We start from the raw sequence: 25,235 nt of genomic DNA on the forward strand, positions 1-25,235 counted from the left end.
AGGGAACTGACCACTGACTGTTTTCACTGTGCTGATGGCTTATGTGCATCACATTCGTTGTTTTGTTAGTGTAAGTAAACGTCTTTTAGCAGTATTTGCACAGTTTGTTATGTCTGGTGCACTTCATCGCCGTCATTTTACGCTCATTTTACTCGCCATTCGTTCAACATTTCTACCGGCTTAAATAGTCTTATATTTGAATCAATTTTCAGCCAGCTCACAGTGAATCGTTACATCCTTAGTGGATGAGACTTCAAATCAAACATCCATATAAAAATGTGTCGCAAGCAACTTTATTTTAAAATAATTTATTATTATTAAAAGAGTGACACTCTTGATGCAGACAACAGTATCAATATGCATATGTAAGACCACAATGGTGAGTTGAATGATTCAATCAAATAAAATATAAATAAACAAGTGGTTTACCTATTTGACACTTTTCTTATAGAAATGTGAAAGAATTGTCAGCAAAGTCCCTTTAATAAAAGTCCTGTCACACGGCAGCCATCTTTAAAGCGCCTCTTGGGCAGTATGCTCAGGCATTCTGTTTGAATGGGGAAACATCAAATTCTTTGAAACTGTTTGCCAAGCTTATGATTACATCATATAATTAGAAGCATCAATAAAATTAAACAACAACCACCTCGAAAGTTTAGTTTCTAAATGTCAGAATCAAACAAAATCGGCATATCTTCAGATTGCCCCCAAGCTACTTGAAAGGAACGAGATCACGACACCAACCTCATTAACAGCAGTGTTAGACATTATCATCTTTTGGACAATGATTGTTTGATTGTGCTGGTCTTCTGAAGTAATCCACAACTTGGTCTTGGTGGCGAATCTCATTCAGAAATGACAGGGACTCATTGTTTACAAGTTTGTGGGTGTTTGAGTAGTTGCTATCATGTGATGCGTGTTTGACAAGACAAACTGTAACTCACGTTTGTTTCATATTACAAAACAGATTACAAAACCAAAAATCTTTTGCTTTCAAGTGCACTTGGATCATTTATAAGTACAGATTTCAAGCTTTGTTTCAATATACTTCTAATGTCTGTGAAGCAAGTATTCGCTGAGACTCCAGCACGTTTGTTGACCACCAAATTGTCGTAAAAACACCAAAAAAACGGTAGTCTATAGCGACCGATGATTGACTCCTGTACTAGTAGGCGGGGCTTTAATCGTCATATTGAACGTTACACTTTTCCCTATTCAAAACTATACGAGTGACACATCTTGTGTATTCTATTCGCTTTATTCTGCGTTGACGAGCGGACGCAGCCGTTTGAATCTTTTTGGCTCGAGACTTCCGGTCTCATTCACTTCCATTCATTTTTAGACATTAAAAACTGCTCGCTTTGCTGTTTGATGTTGCAAACTGACATTTTCTTATTATATTGTTCTACCTGGTCTGTATAGTCATGCGAACATTTGTTTGTAGAGCAAGTAGTTTAACTGTTTTCTGCCGTTTATCATTCCTAGTTATTTCTCCCGTAGGCGACTGAATCATAAGTTCTGAAACAATCACGAAAACAGACGCACTTCCGCATTTTAGAATAAGGTCAAAAGTCTTTGTTGTCAGGCGCATATACCGTATGAAAATTCCAGGTTTCTAATTCCACAACTGTGGAATGTGTAAAAAGAGGGGGATGTGCACACACCACACCATGATAAAAAAAAACATTCAAGTTGTTTGTTATCTGCTACAGTCCTCTTAACATCCTCAGCTTGAGCCTATCTCTCAGCCCTACCCTCCCTCATAATGTCAGCATTACAGTGACACTTGGCTTATTCTACTCATCCATATGGTTTAGCCCAAACCCAGCCTCTACAGAAACGCTCTTTCTCTTCAGCTCATTCATGGCTATGTCAATACAGTTCAGCACAGAGATGTTGACTAGAGGCCCCCTGTGAATACGCAACAGACAAACATACATCATTAAGGGACATCAAGAGGAGAAAATATTGCTACAACTGGGGATTGTGTGCGTGTGTGTGTGTTTACAAACTCTCTACAAGACTAGTTGCTAAAACAACGCTCCTCCATCTCGGAATCTGCCCTCTTTCCTTGTTGACACACACAAGTGCACACAAATGCCTTTGTTTAGGCGGCTGAGCGGCGGTCGGTGGTGGTTTTGTCTGGTGTCTGTGTTGTCAAGGATACAACGAGTGTGGTGTGTGCTCGAGCCCCCACCGCTGCGCTTCGCTCTTTCCTCCTGCAGGATCTGAGAGCTCCATCCCTGATGTGTGTGTATGCGTGTCTGATGGGGAGGAGGGGGCTTGAAGGAAAGCAATACCTCTCCTTCCTGTGAATAAAGAGAGAGGTGGGGGAAGGGGAGAGGACAAGAGCATTTGGGTGGTCTTTTTATGATTTCGCTGAATTTCCAGTGTTTGAGATGTATTCCGCAAGACACCGTGCGCTTCCATGGCACATGAATGATGGCTGTAATACAGGCGGAAATTGAGGTGCGTGTGGTAATATGAAAGAACTTTTAACTCCAAAGATAAGACAGAGATGTCATAATACCACGGTTCTGTCACTGTGGAACCAAGCAGTACCTTTGTTAGTGGTGCTTGGTAAGGCAAACATCGCTATCGCCCTACTAGCTCACTAGGATTTGGCCTGATAACATGGTTTCAGACTTGAATATATGTGCATATCTCATTATTTTTTAACACATCTATAGTTATGTAGTGGCAGTCTTTCTTGACTTCACACAGAAACAGCAACGCTTGGGTTAAATGCACACGTTTTCTGTTCTCGCAGTCTCCTGAGTCTGAAAGTGAAGAATTTATGTTATTTATTACTTGATTGTTCAAGCTACCTCACAAATGTGTTATTTTTGTTTACAGAGTTGTTTAATGTTAAAATTTGAAAGTAAAAATGTTCTCAAGGCGAATGCATACCTTGGCTCTAAGGGTCAAGCAGCAAAAAATAAGGTCAAGAATCTTGGTGTGATTCTGGAATCTGATATTAGTTTCAGTAGTCATGTCAAAGCAGTTAGTAAATCAACATACCATCATCTAAAAAACATTGCAAGAATTACATGCTTTGTTTTCAGTGAGGACGTGTTCATGCTTTTATCAGCAGCAGAGTGGATTACTGTAATGGACTAGCCTTCCCAAAAGACAGTCAAGGTAGTTACAGCTCATCCAGAACGCTGCTGCCAGGATTCTGACCAGAACCAGAAAATCAGAGCACATCCACCTGTCTTTACACTGTCTCCCAGTTACATTCAGAATAGATTTTAAAGTATTATTAATTGTCTATAAATCACTGGATGGCCTAAGACCTTAATATTTTTTTCAGTGATTTGCTCACTGAATACAAACTTAATAGATCACTCAGATCTTTAGGATCATATAAACTAGAAATTCCAAGAGATCAGTCAAAGCACGGTGAATCGGCCTTCAGCTACTACGCCCCCTGCCACTGGAATCAGCTTCCAAAAAATCAGATGTGCACCAACATTAGATGCACTCAAATCCAGACTTAAAACACATCTGTTTAGCTGTGCCTTTAATGAATTTACTCCCAGGAGGGGGTTAAAATCAGGGGCCATGCACTTTACTTTCAGAAGGAAGTTGAAATTGAGGGGCACGTATTTAGAGCTGTAAAGCTCGACTTTTTGATTGTAGGTGAAAAATCAAATCTGTTGGAGACGTTCAATAGTTTAATAGTTAATGAAAAAAATTCTAAAAGTTCACAGAGGGGTGTTGATAACCAGAATGGGGAAGTCCTGGAGTAAATTGACAAAATATGATACACCGGTGTTGTTTTGAAAAATGGAAAAACTTTAAGCCGTTTTCATCTGTTTTGTATTATTTGTTTCTATTTTATTTATACTTTTCTCTTTTATTCTTGTTTATGTAAAGCACTCAAAAAAAAGCAGTATTATAGAAATATCAGATCGGGTTTTGCTATCTGCAGATACTCAAAATCAAATCACTAGAACTCCAGGGTAAAAAACATCCATAATTGTAACTATAGTTTTGTGTTCAGCTCAACCTACATAGTTGCAATGAACAAAAATGATAGCTGAGAAGGAGGAGCGATGTGCTATTATGAATAGTGTTTATATGTGTAATTCTGAGTGTTGTTCAAGAAACAAAATTAAAAAGTGCCCCTAGATAAAGGAGGGGCTTTTTGAGGGTGCATTTTTCAGGAGAATTTTTGTACGTGAAGACAGTTGTGTAATCAGTATAAAATCAAATGGAGCAGTGTTTACTCCACAGAGTCACAGCTACTAGGCATGTTACAATAAACATTTTCAAGATATGCAGTGATTTGGAAAAGTCAAGGTTTTAAAACCACCCAAATTTTCTGCTATTCTTAACATACGAGCGGGCACAGCCATTTGAATCTTTTTGGCTCAAGACGTCCATTTTCATTCACTTCCATTCATTTTTAGACTTTAAAAACAGCTCGCTATGCTGCTTGATGATGCAAACTGACATTTTCTTATTATATGATTCTGCTTTGTCTGTATTATCATGCAAACACTTTGTATGTAAAGCAAGTAGTTTGACCATTTTCTGTGGTTTATTTCATTTATTCCATAAGCAACTAAATGGGAAGTTCTAAAACAATCACAAAAATGAGCACAATTTCGCATTAAAGAATAAGGTCAATACCGTTCATATGGTATATGCAAGATATTTTATTTACAGTTTTACATTTTTTAGGACAACAGTATCTCCAGCAGAAAAGATCTCCAAAGATGCTGTTTTAAATATTTAGAGAAATCAGGGTTTTTGAAACTAATGAAAACTGCAGGAACTACAAGAAGAATGATTGAGTTGAATTCTTTAGCCTGACATGTTTACTGCTCAAAATTATTACAAATGTTTCTCAAAATAAAATATACATGTGCTGGATAAGTTTGCGGTTCATTGCACTGTGGTGACCCCTAATGAATAAAGGAACTAAGCCTAAGGAAAATTAATGAATGAAGGAATGATTTAATTAATTTTTTAGATCACCCAGCCCGAACGTATAGCAAAGCCCTTGCAATCACCTACTGTACTAGACTATAAAAGGTTGTACTAAAATCATCCAGAAAATCTTATAAACTGTCAAATACATCTGTGGTAATTCCAAACCACAATAACAACCTGCTAGTAACCAAAACATCTTGCAACCTTGAGCAAAAAGTTTTCAGATGAAGACTTTCAAAGCATACTTCATTTGACTTGTATATCTGCACAGACATTCAAAATCTACCATACTATCTATCATACAGACTATCTACTATAGTACGTGTATAATCTATAACCTTTAGTTATAAACAAAATAAATGTCTTTTTGTGCAAAGTACAGCATTTTTAAATCTATTAGCAACATTGCTTGTCTCTGTAGACACCCATTGTCGCTGTAGCTTGCATCCATTCCAGACAGTTCAGAATACCCACAAGAGACGTTTGCCACCCTGTACATAGAGGACTGCAAAAAAGTCAAATGCACACAAGACCTGGCAACCTACAAAGAATGCATGGCTACACAAAATCCAGCAGCACACATGCAGTATATGGACTTTACAAATATTAAAGTAAAATACTGACACAGCCACACTGTAGTAAGCTAATTTAGTAAGCATGTTAAGCTAATATGGTAAAAATACAGATCTATAATCGAGGTAACCCAATACAAATTGAACTTATTGAACAGTCCAACACAGAATTTTGGATGATCAAATAAATGGCTGAGGTGTTTTCAGTGTTTGTTACCTCATTACATGAGGACATGTAAACAAACAACCCCTTAGCATTCCAGCTTTCTGGCAAAGGTATGTTAAAGCATTAGTTACAGGCATTCAGGAATGTTTGGGTTTAATCTACTGTGCTGACAGTCACTTCATGAGCTATTAAAAATTTCATTTGATACAACCTAATGTCATATAAGGAAGACACAAAAAACTCAACCGTCTTTGTGACAAGCCATCAAAATAAAAGACCAACTTAACCATAAGAAAATGTGACAGAACTCTACAAACTTTGTACATAAGAATGAACCATTATCAACTACTAACAATACTCGACAAATGAGCATTAAACATTTAAGAAACACATACAAAACACCATTCCAATATGCTAAAACAAGTGTGCTGAAACTTAATTTAAGTTAACCAAAGCCCTCTAGCAACTAACAGTGTGCTAAAACCGTTATAACACCTACACAACAGTAATAATAATAATAATTCCTTACATTTCTATAGCGCTTTTCTGGGCACTCAAAGCGCTTTACACAGTGGGGGGAATCTCCTCATCTACCACCAGTGTGCAGCATCCACCTGGATGACGCGACGGCAGCCATTTTGCGCCAGACCGCACACCACACACCAGCTGATTGGTGAAGAGGAGACAGTGATGCAGCCAATTGAATATGGGGATGGTTAGGAGGCCATGATGGACAAAGGCCAGTGGGCAGATTTGGCCAGGATGCCGGGGTTAAACCCCTACTCTTTTCGAAGGACATCCTGGGATTTTTAACGACCACAGAGAGTCGGGACCTCGGTTTAACGTCTCATCCGAAAGACAGCGCTCACTGAGCAGTATAGCGTCCCCGTCACTATACTGGGGCATTAGGACCCACACAGACCGCAGGTTGGGCACCCCCTGCTGGCCTCACTAACACCACTTCCGGCAGCAACCTAGTTTTCCCATGTGGTCTCCCATCCAGGTACTGACCGGGCGCAGCCCTGCTTAGCTTCAGTGGGCGACCATGGTAGAGTTGCAGAGAGCTAGCTGCCGGCAATAGTAGTACAACAGTATTGTAATACCCCAGTAACTACCTACAACGCACTAACAAACTAATTGTAAACCTTTAGCATGACCTACAACATTAGGAAATAACATGGATGATAGCTCAAATGTCAGCAATGGGATAGACAGAATTGTGAGATATCAAAGGTAGTGAAAGATATTCTGTCTTTAAAAAAGGCGAAGGGATTTAGGTAGACAGGAAGTAGAGCCAGATTAGGATTCAGATGTTACCTTGATGCCTCCCCTACTTTTAAATGCATCCTTCGAAGGCAACATCTTCCAGGTTTAGGGCACAGCCACAGACAAACTTAGCAATGTGCTAAAAACATGTATAACATCATAGCTACACGACAACACTATAGCAACACCTTAATCAAACATATTTCTAGAAATATGCTAAAAACACCTTAGAAAAATGTTCATTCTGTATATAATAATCCCTCACAACACCCAAGCAAGGTGATTAAAACACCATTTAACACCATAGGACCCCCACACACACAATTTAGCAACAACCTAGAAAAGCCCCATCAACCACCCAAAAAGCAAGCATCTGGCAACCACCTACAGCATTAAAAAATCTCATTATAACACTCTGGCAACCATTCAAGACACCCTAGCAACCATATATTGAAATGTTAGCAATCTCCCCAACCCTAGCAACCACCTAAAAAGCAAGCATCTGGCAACCACCTACAGCACTCTTAAAAAAGACTTAATAAACCACATCATAACACTTTGGCAACAATTCAAAACACCCTAGCAACCATATACCGAAGTGTTAGCAATCTCCCAAAAATCCCTAAACCCTACTGACAACCTAGAAAAATCCCTAGCAACCAACGACAACACCCCAACAATCACCAAAAAAGCAAGCATCTGGCAACCACCTACAGCACTCTTAGTACCTAATAATCCCCCACAACGCCCTAGCAAGGTGTTTAAAACACCATTTAACACCATAGGACCGACTCACACACAACAATTTAGCAACAACCTAAAAAAAACTCCATCAACCACATAAAAAGCAAGCATCTGGCAACCACCTACACAGCACTTTTGAAAAAAGACTCAAGAAACCACTTAATAACACTTTGGCAACTATTCAAGACACCCTAGCAACCATATACGGAAGTGTAAGCCATCTCCTACAATTCCCCAGACCCTAGCAACAACCTAGTAAAATCCCTAGCAACCACTAACAATCTCCCAGGCCCTAGCAACCACTGATAACACCCTTACAACAACCTAAAAAGCAAGCATCTGGCAACCACCTACAACACTCTTATAAAAGACTTAAGAAACCACATTATAATACTCTGGCAACCATTCAAGACACCCTAGCAACCACAAAAGTGTTAGCAATTTCCCACAATTCCCCAGACCTTAGCAACAACTTAGAAAAAGCCATAGCAACCACGGACAACACCCTAACAACCACTTAAAACACAAGCAACAGGCAACCACCTACATCACTCTTATAAAAGACTCAAGAAACCACATAATAACACTCTGGCAACAATTCAAGACCACCCTAGCAACCACCAAGCAAAGTAGCAATCACCCAAATCACTTTAGCATTATGCCAGCTAATTCTGCTCTGCACCATTCAGAATTTCTGTGCAAATGGTGAAATTATCAATGTTGTGACACTAGACTACCTGAGAGGCTGGCTGCCCATTAAACAACGCCCCACTGTTAATATCCAAAGCCTCCACACATCTATTAGTTCACACACATGCTTTACAATGACATTAGCCCTAACACAAACACACTTACTTACACACACGCACACACACAAACACATCCCACCATACAGTTCCCCTCTTTGATCACCCACAAATAAATTACAGCCGTCACAGCGACATGCAAAATGGCATGGAGTGACAATCAAAGCCTGACTAACAAGCTTTTAAGGAGCATGCTAAAGTTTCATAATCACACACTAATAAGATTATGCAAACTCGTCCATTTTGCCACCTGTGTGTGGAAAAAAAGTAGAAACAAAAAAACAAACCCCTAGATGCAGTCTGATCTCTATGAATGTGTGTTCAGCTATTGCGAGAAAGCTTTAACTGAATGCCTCTACCTTCATAAGTGACCATAAATACTACTAATTTCAATTTCACCCCCAGCCAAGACCTGATGCCCTGTCTATTGTCTAGATGAAAGATCCAATAAGATGCTTAATTCTAAATGCATTAGCCAATCACAAATCTGCTATTTCTGCACTCGTAATTAGAATCTGCAGCCACATGGTATTGAGACAAATAGTAGTACACTAATAGACACTTAATATACTGAAAACTATTACACGGTGTTTCTAATTCATTTTTTTTAATAAAATGTCATTTGAGGGGGCGTCAGTGTGGTGCAGTTGGTAGTGCTGTCGCCTCACAGCAAGAAGGTCCCTGGTTCGAGCCTCGGCTAGGTCAGTTGGCATTTCTGTGTGGAGCTTGCATGTTCTCCTCGTCTTGGCGTGGGTTTTATCTTGGTGTTCTGGTTTCCACCACAACTCCAAAGAGATGCGCTATAGGTGGATTGAGTAAGCTAAATTGCCCATAGTGTATATGTGTGAATGAAAGTATATGGGTGTTTATTAGAGATGGGTTGCAGCTAAAAGGGCATCCACTGTGTACAACTGCCGTGTGGCATCCTCTGTTCAATAAAGGGGTTAAGCCGAAAAGAAAATGATTGAATGAATGAATGACCGAATGTCATTTGATCCTAAATTCGGAGATCACTGGTGTAGGGCTGGGCGATATGACAAAAATCTCTCATCACGATAAAACTCCTCTCATATCCTAATTATGTATAATTATAAATTATAATATGTATATATAATATATATAATATATATAATAATAATATATAATATAATATTAGGGCTGCACGACATTGGAAAAATCTAACATTGTATTATTTTTTTTATTCTGTGATATACATTGCGGTATGAATACAATTTCACTAGATGAGTTGAATAACTATTTGTGAAGAATTTATCATTTTAGATATTTTGGGATGAGTCTGTATTGGAGTGTATAAAATATAATAACCAATCTACAGGCATAGATTAATTCAATAAAGAAAAATATGCTAATAAATAAACAGCATTTTATCATTTTCCCGAGAACTGTATTAAGGTTCTACAGAAATTGAATAATCAAATATAAAATAATATTGCATAGTCTTCGTTGTAAAAAGAGTTCAACCAAATGAATCGTTATTAAATTAAAAACAGTACAATTTCCCATTTAAAACCTTCACACAGTCACAGGCCTCTAAAAACACTTGCAAAATAATTAATTGTAATCCAGACTCAACACTGCATATGATCATGATATGACTATTGCGAATGCCACATTGCATTATCGATGCTAAAACTATATATTGTGCAGCCCTAATAAAAAAAGAAGCTTATATAGAAACTTAATCTCACTTTATATAGAACTCCAGGGCAAATGTTTTACTAAAATGTATAAATAAAAAAAAAAATGTATGTTAATAAACATAAAACAACTTTTAAAACTAATGACTACAGGTCCAACATAAAAATAAAATATATTGCTAAATAAAATCCAAACATTAAACTTTGAAGATTGAAACTTTCTCATGATTCTTTTAATCATGTTTCTATCTAAATCCTGTAAAGGCGTGTAATATTGCATTCATGTCAATGAAAAAGGTGCTACACTAAACTAATTATTTTGTGATACCACAAGCAGAAATTTTAATCAGGGGTCGCCACAGTGGAATCATATCATCATCATATCCACCATTTGTTTTACACAGCGGATGCCCTTCTACCTGCAACCTAACACAAAGAAACATGCCCAATTTAGTTTATTCAATTCACCTGTACCGCATGTGTTTTGACAGTGGGGGAAACCGGAGCACCAAGAGGAAACCCACGTGAACACGGGGAGAACACGCAAACTCCACATAGAAATGCCAGCTGGCCCAGTCCAGGCTCGAATCAGCAGCATTCTTGCTGTGAGGCAATTGTGCTACCTACTGCGCCACTTTGCTGCCCAGAAATTTTATGACAAAACTTAAAACTATATTCAAAATTTAAGATAGATCAGTTGCTCTCAGAGATATAGAGCCGCATCTTTTGTGTAAAGCCAAAAAGCACTGTTGCACACCTTTTAAACAATGGAGCTACTAATTTACAAAATGCATGTGCTGGGATTTGTTATTGATCTTCCATAGCAGAGAAGCGAGTACATATAACACTGCACATGCTCTCTGTGGACAAAGGGGACATCAGAAAGGTCTAAATGTCATATTGTGAGAAGCATGTGCATTGCATGCAAATGGTCTGAATTTAACACGAGCCAAGCTGGCTCCTTTAAAGATATTGCGGTAGGTACTTCACTGCAGGTCCATTATTGTTCTAATTTGCGTGTAACAACATTTACCACTAATAAGTGCAAGAAACGGGAAACGATGCTGTGCTAAAGCACAGGAAGCGAAGGAGTAATTTTGATATGCAGACCTCAGGCAAAACAAAAATTAGCATTAGTGATGAAGGCACTAGTCAGGCTGGTCTTAGGTGGCCGGGAAAACATGATGTGCAGAATTAGCAAATGTTTGTTATAATTATATCCACTACATCGAAAGCAATGAAACCGGCATTTTTGTTGGGTCAAGTACATAGAGCAAGCCAACTACTGACAAAAATCAAAACATTTTTCAGCTGCCAAGTCATTTAAGCTGTAAAAACCCTGCTGTTGTAAGCATATTTAGGAAGAGGCAAAATTCCAAATGAGCAGAAATTTCTCTTTATCCATCCTCCTCCATACTGCCTTTCTCCCATTTAGTCTTTGATTTCTTTTACACCTGTTCCATAATTTAAACCATCTTTTACTTATGGTCCACCTTAATTCAGCTTTTTCCCCTCATTCTCTTCCTTTTTCCATCTTTCTACCTCGTTTCACTGTTCTACCGCATTTTCCTCAGGCTGCAAAGGAACCAACCATCATAAATCTACCCCTTTATTGCTTCTGAGGAGAGAGAACGAGGGAAGAAGGGAAGGGGGGGCAAGGGAGATGCAGAGGAAGAAAAAAAAGAGAGAGGGAGAGAGAGAGAGAGAAGGGGTGGAGGAATATCTAATCTCAGAGCAAGAGCTACAGAACCCAATGAACAGATGGATAAAATGAAAGGAGGAGAGAGAGGGTGCATGGGAGGGGCTGAGGATGTCACCATTAATGAGAATAATTTACAGTTCAGAAGCTAGCAGACTCGAGACCTCTTCGGCAACCGAGACCACCACCAGTACTCTCACCCTTCCAATAACAAAGGCATTCTGGCAGTCTTGGCTGACATTTTTAAGTAAACAGTAGCCTAACTAATGATTTGTGTTAGATAATCACACAACAGATCCCAACAAATTTTACACTTCTCATTAGTCGTGGACTGAAGGCCAGTGGTTACATCTAAGGAGAAAATGGCAGTGACATTTAAGTGAGCAGTGATAATAATGATCTGAAAACCTAAAAGAAGAGACAGCGTTTTTATACCAAGGATAGGATGAGGAAAAGGGATTTTGGTGGCCAGGGGGACATCGGAGGTTGGCGCATAGGCATAAATATATTACAGAGTGTCGATTTCCTATTCCAAGAGCTAGCTGTTGCTCAGGGCAACAGGAACCATTACTGTCCCACCGCACAACACAGACATAAAATCCAGAGTTATGGGTGAGGACTTATCGGTTAGACTCTTTGCATGTCTCTAGGCAAACTGCCCAGTGCGGAAGCGTTATCTCAATGCATAAGTGTTAACATTTAGCCTTGTATAACTAAAAGTTTCATTAAACTGCAAGAAATGTGGACAATTTTGCATCTCGTATCTCAAAACCTGATTAACAAGGTGTTTTAGGTGTCATGCTTCTAGGTTTGGAAGTATCTGAAATACTGTAGAATACACCACAATAACAGACCAATAATGACTACAGAAAATGTAAAGATGGTGCCTCAATTTTCACACACGACTGACTAGAATACAATAAATGATAGCAGAAAATGAGATAAGAACAGAATATTCCACATACAAAATAACAGCAGAAAGATAAACAGTAGATGTTTGTGGTTATCTAAATCACCCACTACTCAGTTCCTTAAATAAACCTCTGAATATATTTCAAAAACATTGCCTCACTAAAACAAATCAAATCAAGTGATTAACTCTTCTTCAACAGATTATTGTATGAAGGCAATCAAATTAGAGCTTCAATCTGATGTGTTCAATATGCAACAGCCGGTCAATTAGGGGGATAGATGTTTGGGTGAAATAATGGACCTTGAGTTGAATTTGAATTGACAACAAAAGTAGAAGTCTTCATTCGAAATGGAATTTTTAAACAAGAATTTTCAGAAGTTATTATTTACATGCAAAGAGTTCAAGTAACTCAAATAGATCAGCTTAAACAAAATGTCCGACAATCCATGGAATCAGACCAATTTAAAACAAACTGCTAAGATGTTCCCATTAAAACCAAAAACTATTGAACTTGTCTAGAACAGTACGGTACATAAAGTACACTAAGTATTATTGAAATAGCTTTAAAGCTGACAACTCAATGGAACAACTTTCATCTGAGCATGAATATCTCAAAAGATTAGCTCCTAAACAAATTCACAAGCACAGCCTTGGTGAACAAAATATTATATTAAAACATCAATGAAAATGCAAGAGCGGCACCTAGTTTTAGCTTAGTATAACAATTCGGGAATAAAATCAAGGATCTTACCTGTACATGCGGCTGCATAGGGCCATACGGCAAGCCTTGACTCATCATTTTTTGCTTTAATATCATCATCTTCTTCTGTTCTTCACTTAAATGGGCTGTCTGACTGGGCATTGGCCCTGGAGCTTGAGGTGGCCCACCCCCTTGCGCTGCATTGCCCTGCATGTAGGGCATCATTGGGTTTTTGGCTTGATTGGCCATCGGTGGCGTCATCCGCTGATTCATATGGTCTACTCCACTAAAATGAGTCAGCGGCTTGGTGTTGCTAAAAGACAGCTGCTTATTGTGGCTGTTTTGAGCAGCCAAGTTATTAGGCTGCTGCTGTTGCTGCTGCTGGTTGAGCATGTTAATATGGTTCTGTGGGAGGTAGTTGTTAATGCTTGGTGCTTTTGGCCCCATTGTGTTGCTAGGATTGAAAGCCTGCGTATACATCATGGGGCTATTTGGTTTGTCTGGATTAAAGGGTCCACTGTAAGGGCTTGTAGGCGCTCCTGCAGGTGACCAGTTCGCTGCTTGGGACTGCTGTTGGTGTTTCTGTTGGATAAGCTTAGCCCGTTGTTGCTGTTGAGCAGCCATTTGCTTGAGCTGCTCAGCCGGTGATAGTTCAGAGGTGGGCGGGACAGGTACACCTCCTCCACCTGTTCCGCCTGATCCAGGACCACCTCCTGCTACTGGAGTTGATCCAACTGGGCCAACGGCAGGACCTGCATTCATCATAAATCCATTCCCCGGCCTTGAGGCCTGGGTCTGCGCTTGGGTGGGAGTTTGCGGAGAACGAGCAACGCAGTTAGCGGGTGATCCTGATGGCATGCCGACTGCTGGTGACTGTTGCAAGGGTTGTTGGGGTGGTGTACCACTGGCAGCAGTTGCAAATGGGGGACCAGAGGAAGATGGCCGCACCTGAGGTGACCCCATGGGCATCTGTCCACTCTGCGGTTGTGGTGCACTGTTGGGTGCCGTAGCTACAGAGTTAGGTGCTGGGTCTTGTGCAAGCTGCGTTTGTTCTGTTGTAACCCGCGTGAAGTCACTCACCTCCTTCTTCTCCTCAAAGTCCTCGTTGAAGAGGTCGTGCATGTCATCCTCAGGCACAGTGTTTGCCAATTCATCAATCAATTCCTGCCATTCCTGGTCATTCAGGTTGATATCAGAGAAGAGCTTGTTCTGATTTGAAAGTGATGTTTCTGAAGACTCTATACCTGCTCCATCATCCAACGGTTCTTGTTTCAAGTCCTTTAGTAAGCTAAAGCCATCGTCCAAATCCAATGATCCATTCAGTTTAATATCTGGCATTCCACCATTCTTGCCTAAATCCTCAGGTCGTCCAGTAATGTGGTTGGTACCAGCATTGCCATTGCCAGTTCCATTGTTTGAGGAGGCACTGTTGTTGCCCGAGGGCAAGGTGGGTTTAATGTCCATTTGATGAAGAGGGGAAATGGGTGGGAGGCTACCGAGAGAGTCCATTCCAGTGCATCCTTCCTTTCGCAGTCTCTTTGTAGTGGGGGAGTAACTTCCATCACTGAGGCCATTTTGGTCACCATTTAAAGGAGACCGGGCACTGTCCAGTTTCCTCTTTACCGTCTCCTGGAGCTGAGAGAGAAATTAAAAGAGAGAAAACAATGGTTAGAAAGTCTCTTCAGGTGCATATGAAACACATTTTCAGAAGACTGTTGTCCTACATTCAACAATATCTTACATAATGCAACCCAGTGAAGTGGTTTCTCAGTGTATAAATAGTCTGCACTATTTATACACTATAAACTATAAACGTGGCACTATTCAAACATTATTTACATTTTAAAGCACAAGCACGTCAGAGTGGTTTTTGGTCCAGAATGCCAAAATTTACATAGGTAATATGTTCTTGCTAACAAAACATTTCACAATAGCACAAGTTTTAAGTCAGCAACCTCCACTGCGGTTATGTGTAACCTACTTCTACAAACATTACACATTAATTTGAAATTACTTTGAGTGCCTTGTCTTTTTGGTTATCTGGCTGTAAAGACATCTTTCACTGAGGTGTCGATTGACGTCAAAAGAGAGCTGCTATTTTGATCAACATAAACTGCCTACACTTAATTCCAGTAATGCTTTTCTGTAATCTACAAAGGTGAATAGGTTTAAACAGAGACTTCATGAGGCAATAACAGGCTAGGCATTGAGGTCCTTTGGTTGATTAATCTAAATAGTTATGTGTAGATCAATCATACAAGTCAGGTTTTGCTCAAGGAAAACTTTACCGATTAGGCTGGCTCCAAAACGACTTGAAAACTGTTGTTTAACTCTTCTAATTACTGTACAACATACTGTAATTTTAATGTGGGATATGTTTCGCAGATCCCTGCTTTACTGAAGCCACACATACTAATATCACTGCACAGAGAATCACTGACAGAAGAGAAAACAAGGTGGCAAGAATCAGTTATCACTTTACAATTACACAGAGTGAGTAAAGAGTCAGAGAGTGCATAGAGGTGGAGGGAATCACTTGCAAAATGAACGAGTTTCATTGTTCACACATGGGCACACTTTCTTCCCACAGTGTTCTTCTGCTTAATTTGTCTCAGCCATTAAGCTGCGTCTAAGCCGTGCACCACAAGCATGCTAGACACTTACACATTCGTACATGATCACAAAGGTTAGGGATCAAAGAAGACAAACCTTAAAACTGTGGTTTTTACCTTAAATTGCTAAATTTATTAACACAGTAAATTGCAAAAAAAGGTTTTAAAGTAACTACAATCAGTCATAATGCGAGTTTACCACAAATAATTCTTCTAACATTCAGTCGCGCCACTTTGCAGACAATCCCTTTCCTGCCCGTTACTGCAGGGCAGAGCAGTGGAGAACGAACAACAGTGAGTATTGATGGGGAAGGAGTTATAGATGCCTCCTCAGAGGTGAGGATAGAAACGAAGGTGAAAAGCATTTCCCATCATCTCTCCTCATCTTTCCGCTTGCGCTAATGACTCTCACAGTGAACACATTTACCGGTGTGTTAATTACAGAAGTGAAATGTGTGCGATTATGTGAGTGTAAACCCAGAACGTAGACGAACCGCAAGAACATTAGCAACAAATTCTCCCTGTACACAACAGCAGGATCCCACCCACCTCCTTTGCTGTATCCCAATGGACTTGAGTGTGTCTATGTATGTTAGAAATCACACACACACACACACACACACACACACACACACACACACACACACACACACACACACACACACACAACACTCAGCTGAAACATGCGAAATGAGATTCTGAAACAACAAGATTCATGGATCTTCTCTACAGCTCTCCTCTGAGGCAATATGTCTAGTCCCCCTCCCTCTATCTCTCTCAGTTTGTCTCTCTCTACATGACCAGAAGAACAGCAAGATCATGACGGGGAACAAGAAAGGCTGATGTTTACTGGCTAGCTTTATGCAAAAGAAGGAGATAAGCGTGATAAAAAGGCGCATCCATGCATCTAAAACTGTAATCTACCTCACGAAGACACTGCTTAACAGGCACATTACTGTACTGAAGGAAAGCTGTAGCAAGCTCAGATATGCACTTTGCATTTGTGTTGACTGTAGGTCTGTGCCGGGTCGCATTTTCATTGTTACACCTCTGTTGTGTGCAACAGCTAAGGGGGTTGTCAAGGCAACCGTCGTCACGACGGCTGTCAATATTCGTGCCGTTTATCATGCCATAAAGACGATTAGGATGACTGTCACTCACATGGGGAGAGTGAATGATGGGACGAGAGAGAAAAAAAGAAATCGAGGCAGAAATCTAGAACACACGAAACAGGATAGGTTCAAATAGTCTGTGCTAGGGATTTGGCAACTACATTTAGAAAATAGATGTGATTCTGAAATTGTCCTGTAGGTAAAACAGTTCCAATACTGCCCATGTGAACAGGTAACCAATGTTTTTGTTTTTTATGAGGTATAAAACAGTTATTATGGAAGGTAAATCCTGCCAATTTAAAATAAATCAAATAATCATTGGAAATTAAAATGAAAACCAGGTTAACAATTTCACTGTTTGCAAAATAACTGCCAAAATTGAAAATGAAATGATTTAATTTTTATTTTCACTGTGACAACACATCGTCCCTGTCAAATCTATAAATAAAATGAAGTTGCGGATTTAACATTTCGTTTTTACTGCATTTCCGCCTCAAGTTAATCTGGTTTTCATTTTAATTTTCAATGTTTACATGATTTATTTAAAAACAGCAGGATTTACCTTCCATAGGTTAGGGGTGAAATGCACCCAAAATAAGTCACATTAGTGGCAATCAAATTATGAATAAATGAAGTAAATAAATTAAGATTTACTCACAACAACAATTATGTTACGTTTTATTATAAATATTATAATTCATATAACAGAATTATTTACTGGTGGGGCTTTTCTGTCTATAAATTGTATGGATTGTGTATGGATGTTGTGTGGTAATATATATATATATATATATATATATATATATATATATATATATATATATATATATATATATATATATATATTTATTTATTTTTTTTAATGTGTACATAAAACTTCGCCTGTTTTATGGTACCTTGTTGCAATTTTAGTTTTCCTTACGGGATAATAAAGCTGAGTCTGAGATAAATTGTATTGTAATGCAGGGGCTTTCAACATCTATTTGGTGTCACAGACACTATATAAAATTCACCTCTATAGAAAAAAATACAATAAAAATGTTTAAAATAATATTTTGAAATTGTTTACATTATATTAAGCTACATTATAAAATGTTGAACTGTACTCAGTGTTTTTATTGTTTTAATAATTGTAGTCTAATACATTTTATAAGAATGAGTTAATATTATTTTTATAAATAAATGTAAATATAAAATATATTTTTTATTTTCATTTGTTTGTTTGAATATTTAAATTTATTTAGCCTTATTTTAATAATTAGTATTATAATATATTTAATATTTTTTAAATGCAATTTATTTTTAAAGTATAATGCAAATATTATTATTAATATATAATCATACAATCATTCACACACACACACACACACACACACACACACACACACACACACACACACACACACACACACACACACACACACATACGTATATATATATATATATATATATATATATATATATATATATATATATATATAATCAATTGTTATTGCGTGTCATTGTTTGTTATTATTATTTACTGTTATTGTGTGTCATTATTGTTTATTTTTATTATTTTTATTGTTATTATTCACTGTTATTGTGTATTATTATTATTATTATTAATATTATTTTTATTATTGTATACATGGTCATTTTGTTACTCCATCCTAGATGAAAGTATGAAAATAACCATAATTATCGCTAGAATTGAAGCCCTGACAAACACATTCTGCTGTGCAAACATGTCCTCTCGTTGCCTCATAAATTTGTTGATGACACCGCTAAGCATTCGCTCCCTCCGCTCCTGCACCCTATCGGTTGAATCCTCTCCGAATGGCACATGATTGATATCAATAATGATCATCTTCCTGCAAAGCCCCTGCATGCTAAGCGAGGCGTAATTAAGTATGTTTACCACCAGCCCCCTCAAGCAGACATCTTTACCAGCATCTGGGGTCGAGCGCAACGCTACGGACCGACGCCATAAGCCGCAGACAGAAAGAGCCATCTAGCTAGCAGCGTTTGGCTGGAAACCGCTGTAATAGGATAAGAATGGCGAGGAAACCTCCCCCAAGCCTTAACTAGCATGGCAGGGTTAAGAAAACACGCAGCAGAGGTAGAGAGAGAGAAAGTCCGTGTGTAGAGGGGGGAGGCTGATGTTTGTTTTTCTCCATTTCACTGCCTATTAAAGTGTTCAGTAGCTCACACAAACACACTCCCTCTCCTGCTCTCTTCACAGTCACCATGTGGGAGAGCACACGGATAAAGGGAGGGAGAGGAATACAAGAGGGAGGGAGGGAAAGACAGAAGAGCTCTTCAGACAGACGCTAATGCTTTCATGTGACTGGAGAGAGAACCACCAAGGTGCAGTTGTTATAGCAACCTCCTGATCCTGAAGCGCCTCCCCCCAGCTCCCGGGCTGAGTGCACTGGACACTTCTGCCAATAATCTCTCTAGTGGGCTCCCTCCCTAATGTTTTCTTTCCTGCTATACCTTCCCTATGCTGATGTTCATTGCGTTCACCTTCTTTCAATCTCTGCAAGCTATTCTTTGACTAAATACGCAATGCTTAATGTAAGCATACCTAAATCCTGTAACATCAAACAATAATAAATAAAACACAACCTTGAGGATCATCTAATGTTAGTGGTCTTGATATGTTACAGCATGCACTTAGCATAAATAGGTTTGTATGGTTTAAAAATAGACCAGTATGGTTTTGTACAGTACTATACTGTTTGTATGTATTTCCCGTTTCTACTGTCAGATGTACCAAAGTGTCATCACTAATAGTCTAGTGGTTAGTGTGACAACATAGCAAGTTAGATTCATGGCTTAAGGTTCTTAGCAGATCATCCTCCTCTCTTTCTGCTCTCAAGACTTTGCTGTCCTATCTAATAAAGGTTAAAAACCCTTAAAAAAAAAAACGATTACAAAAGAAGCAGTACCAAGGTATCGAAAAATACCATACTACTTTTATGGGCACATACTCTATGTAGCATAAATGTACAGTACCTTAAGAGGAGAGCTAGCTTTGCTGACAAACACTGTTGGATTATTGAGAATTTTCGCTTGTGTGTGCAACAAGCCAGAGGAACGACAAAATCGGCAACATATCAACAGAAATATGCAACATTTTAAAATATAGAGATGAAACATACCATAAAAATAATATTATGACATCAATGCACAGCAATGAACAAACAAAACTTCGAAACTTCGCACAGTCGCACACCTCTCAAAAAATGGAACTACACATTGTAACGACAGGTAGCACGAGTTGATTGGTTGGCTTGGGTATCTGTGCCGAGTGTTGGCAGTGCTTAAAGCCGCAAGCCCGATAAAGCGATTGTTTACAAGTTCACCCGTTCTCCAGTTACCGCCTCTGAATGAGCGAGTTTTAGTTATTTGTAAATTAAGGTAGCGTTCAGAAAAAACGAACCATCTGCAGATAATCTTGAGACAGAGAAACATAACATAACCTACTGCCAGCTAGGGCAGGGGTGTCCAAACTCGGTCCTGAAGGGCCGGTGTCCTGCATATTTTAGTTCTAACCCAAACATACCTGAACCATCTAATCAAACTCTTTCTAGGTATACTAGACTTCCAGGCAGGTGTGTTGGAGTAAGTTGGAGCTAAACTATGCAGGAAACCGGCCCTCCAGGACCGAGTTTGGACACCCCTGAGCTAGGGTTTCAGAAGAGTTATTGCAGAGCAACACAAACAGCACGCAGAAGTATAAATGTATGGCTAAAAGCAATGTATGTGGCGTGGGTCACGACGATTGCATGACACAGAATTAAAAACAAGACTTAACAGGCACATGCCTGCTGTCCTTCATTGTTGTTTATAGAGCTGTTTACATGTCTCAGCTAAACTTGTGTAAAGCGTGAACTGCTCTGCTTTCTCTCTCTATTTGAGCACCACATCTACATTGATCTACTTGAGTGTGTAATATGTGAACAGCCTGATCAGTTTTCTTCTTGAGGCATGAATAGGTTTAAATCGCAACTTTCTGGGATACACCATGCCTACTAAGTAAACATAATGTTGGCAGTGAAAGGGGAAAATGGGTGACCTATACAGAATTGTGTTGTAATATAAAGTACCGCACAATGCAAATGAGAAATAGAAGAAAGTGCCAAATTTTGATACAGTACTATCCAGTTATAGTGACAAGTAATCTATCTGTCCAAAATTGTGCTGCAATCTCAAGCCAACACTTAATGTTACAGTATAAACAGCAGAGATATTAGAGCTAATAGAATTTCACAATAGGTGGGGCTATGCCACTGAAATATAAAATTAGCAAATGAAAAAATTTGTCTCAAATGTTGCACCATGCACTAATCACTATATACTACAGCCTCTTTACCACTATCATGCTGAACTGTTCCAAGAACAGTGAAGTATGGTTCCATGTGAGCGTGGAATAGCGTTGTACAATTTCAAACCAAACCATTGTCAACACAGAATTCTAGGCGCAGTTAGACCAGGGGTTCCCAACTTTTCAGCCAGTGACCCCCAAAATAACAATGCCTGTGACTCGCGACCCCCAATATCCCCTGAGGTGGTTATAAAGCAGAAAACTTGCATGCAAATGCGCATACACACCAATAGACCCAAGTCTATTCTTCGTTTATTTATGTATGTAAGTGCTGTAAATGTGCCGGAAAGTTTAACCTGGTATTATAAAATCAATCTGCTGCATCTGACGCTATTGCTAAGTCTTTAATATAATGATTACCCCAGGGGTCGCAATCCAATAGAACTAGTAACTATGAGCTATTATAGTAACTATATAGTAACTATTAACAATTAATTTTTTTTTTCTTTTCAGTAGGTTATGGATAAAATATAGTAATTCTTATGGTTTAATAAAAATAAATAGATATTTGGAAATCACCAGGGTAACCCCGCCGGTCCTACGCCACCAAACCCGATCCGAGCTGGTATCGAACCGGCGACCTTCCGCATGGGAGTTGGTTGCTCCAACAAGGAGGCTAAAGACCATGGCCTCTAGCATCTGTCGCTAGAGCACCTTTAGAGGTCAGAAGAGGGAGGTTTACTTGCACAGCATACACTAGCTGGCCTCCGTTACACAGGTGACCCCCCTTCATTGTCCCGCGACCCATTGGGGGGTCCCGACCCCCACTTTGAGAACCACTGAGTTAGACAACCACAACATCACCATTCTGTTGCCAGGTTGCCACTGTAGCTAAAACTGAGTGCAGGTGCTCCAAGTAGTTAGTTATAGTTATTCAACTAAATAAATATCAGTCCCAAAAACAGAAATCATCCATACTGCTGGTTACAGTACAAATATATTACCAAAAACAACAACTAATGCAATTGTATAACATTTAAATAAGTTCTATTATCAGCACTACAGTGGAAAACAAAACTGTTTCAATGGTGACTGGCCCGGATCAGCACACAATGCAATAGTTCTGTAAACTGAACTGTTCGGCCCAATAGTGGAAAAGCTGCTAATGGATTTCCACTAACATTACTCAGAACAAGGTATTCAGAATTAGAGTCTCTTCCACTACGTAAGAAAAGCTGTCCAACATTCCACACCACATAAGCAAAATTGGGAGCACCCAACATCCTGTTTGCTCATCGCAGAAGGCTGGAACTAAGGGAAGGGGGTGACACATTGGACACACATAATAGACACTGGTTAATACTTATGTATCAGCACTAAGCTTTTCATGCCTGGTATCTATACACATTTTAAAGTGAAGTATGAATAAATACCTTGTTTTTTTGTACCTTTCTTACAAAATGTGTAAGAACGCTTATCCTAGATAAAAAAGTAAGCAGTCTTTGTGGCTTTTTGAATGCATTCCATCCCAACAGCAATCCAATTCTCTGAAAGCACAATGTTTCAGACCCATTTATATTCAGGCATTTTGCACAAACAGTTTCGTAAAGGGATAGTTCACCCAAAACTCAAACTTCTGTCATGATTTACTCACCCTTTACTAGGTCCAAACCTGTTTGACTTACTTTCTTCTGTTGAACACACAAGAAGATATTCTGCTGGAAACCAGAAACCATTTACTTCAATAGAATTTGTTTCATGCTATAAATGCCCATAATTACCATTTTTATTCAAACTATCTTCTTTTGTTCTTGACAGAATAAAGAAACTCAAAGTTTTGAAGCCACTTGAGAGTAGTTGCTTCATTTTTGGGTGAACGATACCTTTTAAGGCCTCACAGAACAAGTACTAGATTTGAGGATGCTTCTTGTGCTAAACATACGAGCAAATAACATTCGGATGCATCTTAAATGACTCCAAAACGGTTGTTTTAGGCTCCATGTGTCTTGTGTGAAAAGCAGGCTAGAGGCTAAATCAAATGAACATGTATAAGTGTGTTTATGTGTTTAATCCACATCATTAAATGAGCTCTTGAATGTGCACAGTACAATAAAAGGCAGACTGACCTTTGACACACCACAGATAACACAGCCAAACACACACACAAAGGCCCTTACACACACTCCCCTATATGGTAAATACTACTCAGAGTACTTCTGTCTGTAAAATGTGGTTCATCTAAGCGTGTGCGTGTGTGTTAACTCATTAGACTTTAAAATAAGCAGAGTGCACAACCCCTTAATTTAAGAGGTTAAAGAAACATCTTATCGCACAGACAGTTGTGCTCATAAGTTTACACACTAGCAGAATAAATCAGAGCATTCATAAATATTGTATTTTATTTATTGTATCCCGAGGATGCTATTTGCCATAGAATAAATTTGCATACATTCAATTAGACAACATATTAACTAAAATTACACAAATGATTCTGTTCAAGAGTTTAAACAACTCTATGTAGCTCCTGCAGATCATCGTATACTCTCTGTTGCCCGGACCAATCATGTTCACAAGTAAAGTAACCCTGGCTGAACCCATAAATCTGTTAAGTTCAATCTGTGATAAATATATTTTTTAATTCTTGCCTGAATGATCAATCAAGAATTAAACTGATCCGATGTTTCCGGTATTTTTAACAGTCTGCCTCAGTTTATTATAGTGCTTTTAAATTATTTTTGCTAGCTCTATATTCAGTGTAAAGTAGGGATGCACAATATATCGTTACAGCGTAGATATCGCAATGTGATCATTTGCAAAAGGAGGATATGCAATTTTGAGTTTAGATTATAATCTATCATTTGCATGTGTTTAGAGGCTTGTGACAGTATGTTATAACTACATGTAATGATTAATTTTATTACACAATGAAGACTATATAGTATTAGTTTACATTTGATTATTCAATTACTGTTCACTACATGACAAGTCTTGTCACCTATCCAAGTTTTAGGAACAACAAGTAATAACTTGACTTCCTGTTGATCATTTGGTATCAGAAATGGTTTATATGAAAGGCAAAGGCCTTTAGATTACGTTTATTTAAACAAAATAAAATATGATCATGGCTTGATTTTTAACTATTTAATTAGGACAGTAAGGTCTGACTTTGCTCAGACAAAAGTCTTGTCACTTAACAGAAATAATGTACATTACAGAATACAAAGTCATGGTGCATTGGTAAAATAATTAATATTGTGTATGACTCCCATGAGCATCCCTACATCTCTGCAATGACTCAAATAACTTGATAATAAAGTCATCCAGAATGGCGAAGAAAGCTTTCTTTTAGGACCATCAAGATTCTTTGGATTTATCTTCAATGCCTCCTACTTCATCTTACCCCAGACATGCTCAATAATGTTCATGCCTGGTGACTGGGCTGGCCAATCCTGGAACACCTTGACCTTCTTTGCTTTCAAGAACTTTGACGTGGAGGCTCAAGTATGAGAAAAAGTACTACCCTCAGAACAGACCTTGACGATATACACTTGTAAGATAATTGTTAAATACTCAGACAACAATTAAATTTAAGCTATTTCTCACAAACCTGACGAAACAACACTAAAACGAGAGATTTGGACTCAGAATTCTGTCATTTTGCTTGCCATTTTTAAAAATTTAAATGTAACCCACTGGTCCAACTGCACCCAACCCGTGCTGAACTGGGGTTAAAC

The 25,235-nt window shown here is 38.7% G+C and overlaps 1 protein-coding gene and 2 long non-coding RNA genes across 10 annotated transcripts in view; 1 reads left to right on the forward strand and 2 right to left on the reverse strand.

Moving 5' to 3' along the window:
* Nucleotides 1-25,235, reverse strand: part of maml3 (mastermind-like transcriptional coactivator 3) — a 185,973-nt gene that overhangs the window by 62,956 nt on the left and 97,782 nt on the right. For all 8 annotated transcript variants that reach the window (XR_015476778.1, XR_015476777.1, XR_015476776.1 and 5 more), the window contains exon 2: nt 13,517-15,100. Coding sequence is in view for 1 of the 8 variants with exons in the window: in XM_087237413.1 (XP_087093539.1) it covers nt 13,517-15,100 (1,584 nt within the window). In the remaining 7 variants the exon portion in view is untranslated. The remainder of the gene's footprint in view (nt 1-13,516; nt 15,101-25,235) is intronic.
* On the reverse strand, nt 1,450-6,127 carry LOC147837439 (uncharacterized). The gene is made up of 2 exons (XR_015476820.1): nt 3,712-6,127; nt 1,450-3,623 (listed from the first exon to the last, which is right to left on the reverse strand). It is a non-coding gene; the product is annotated as an uncharacterized LOC147837439 (long non-coding RNA).
* Nucleotides 3,851-8,907, forward strand: LOC147837440 (uncharacterized). The gene is made up of 2 exons (XR_015476814.1): nt 3,851-6,184; nt 6,761-8,907. It is a non-coding gene; the product is annotated as an uncharacterized LOC147837440 (long non-coding RNA).

This window comes from Danio rerio, chromosome 1 (assembly GCF_052040795.2).
Source record: "Danio rerio strain M-AB ecotype USA chromosome 1, GRCz13ab, whole genome shotgun sequence".
Classification (NCBI taxonomy): Eukaryota; Metazoa; Chordata; class Actinopteri; order Cypriniformes; family Danionidae; genus Danio; species Danio rerio.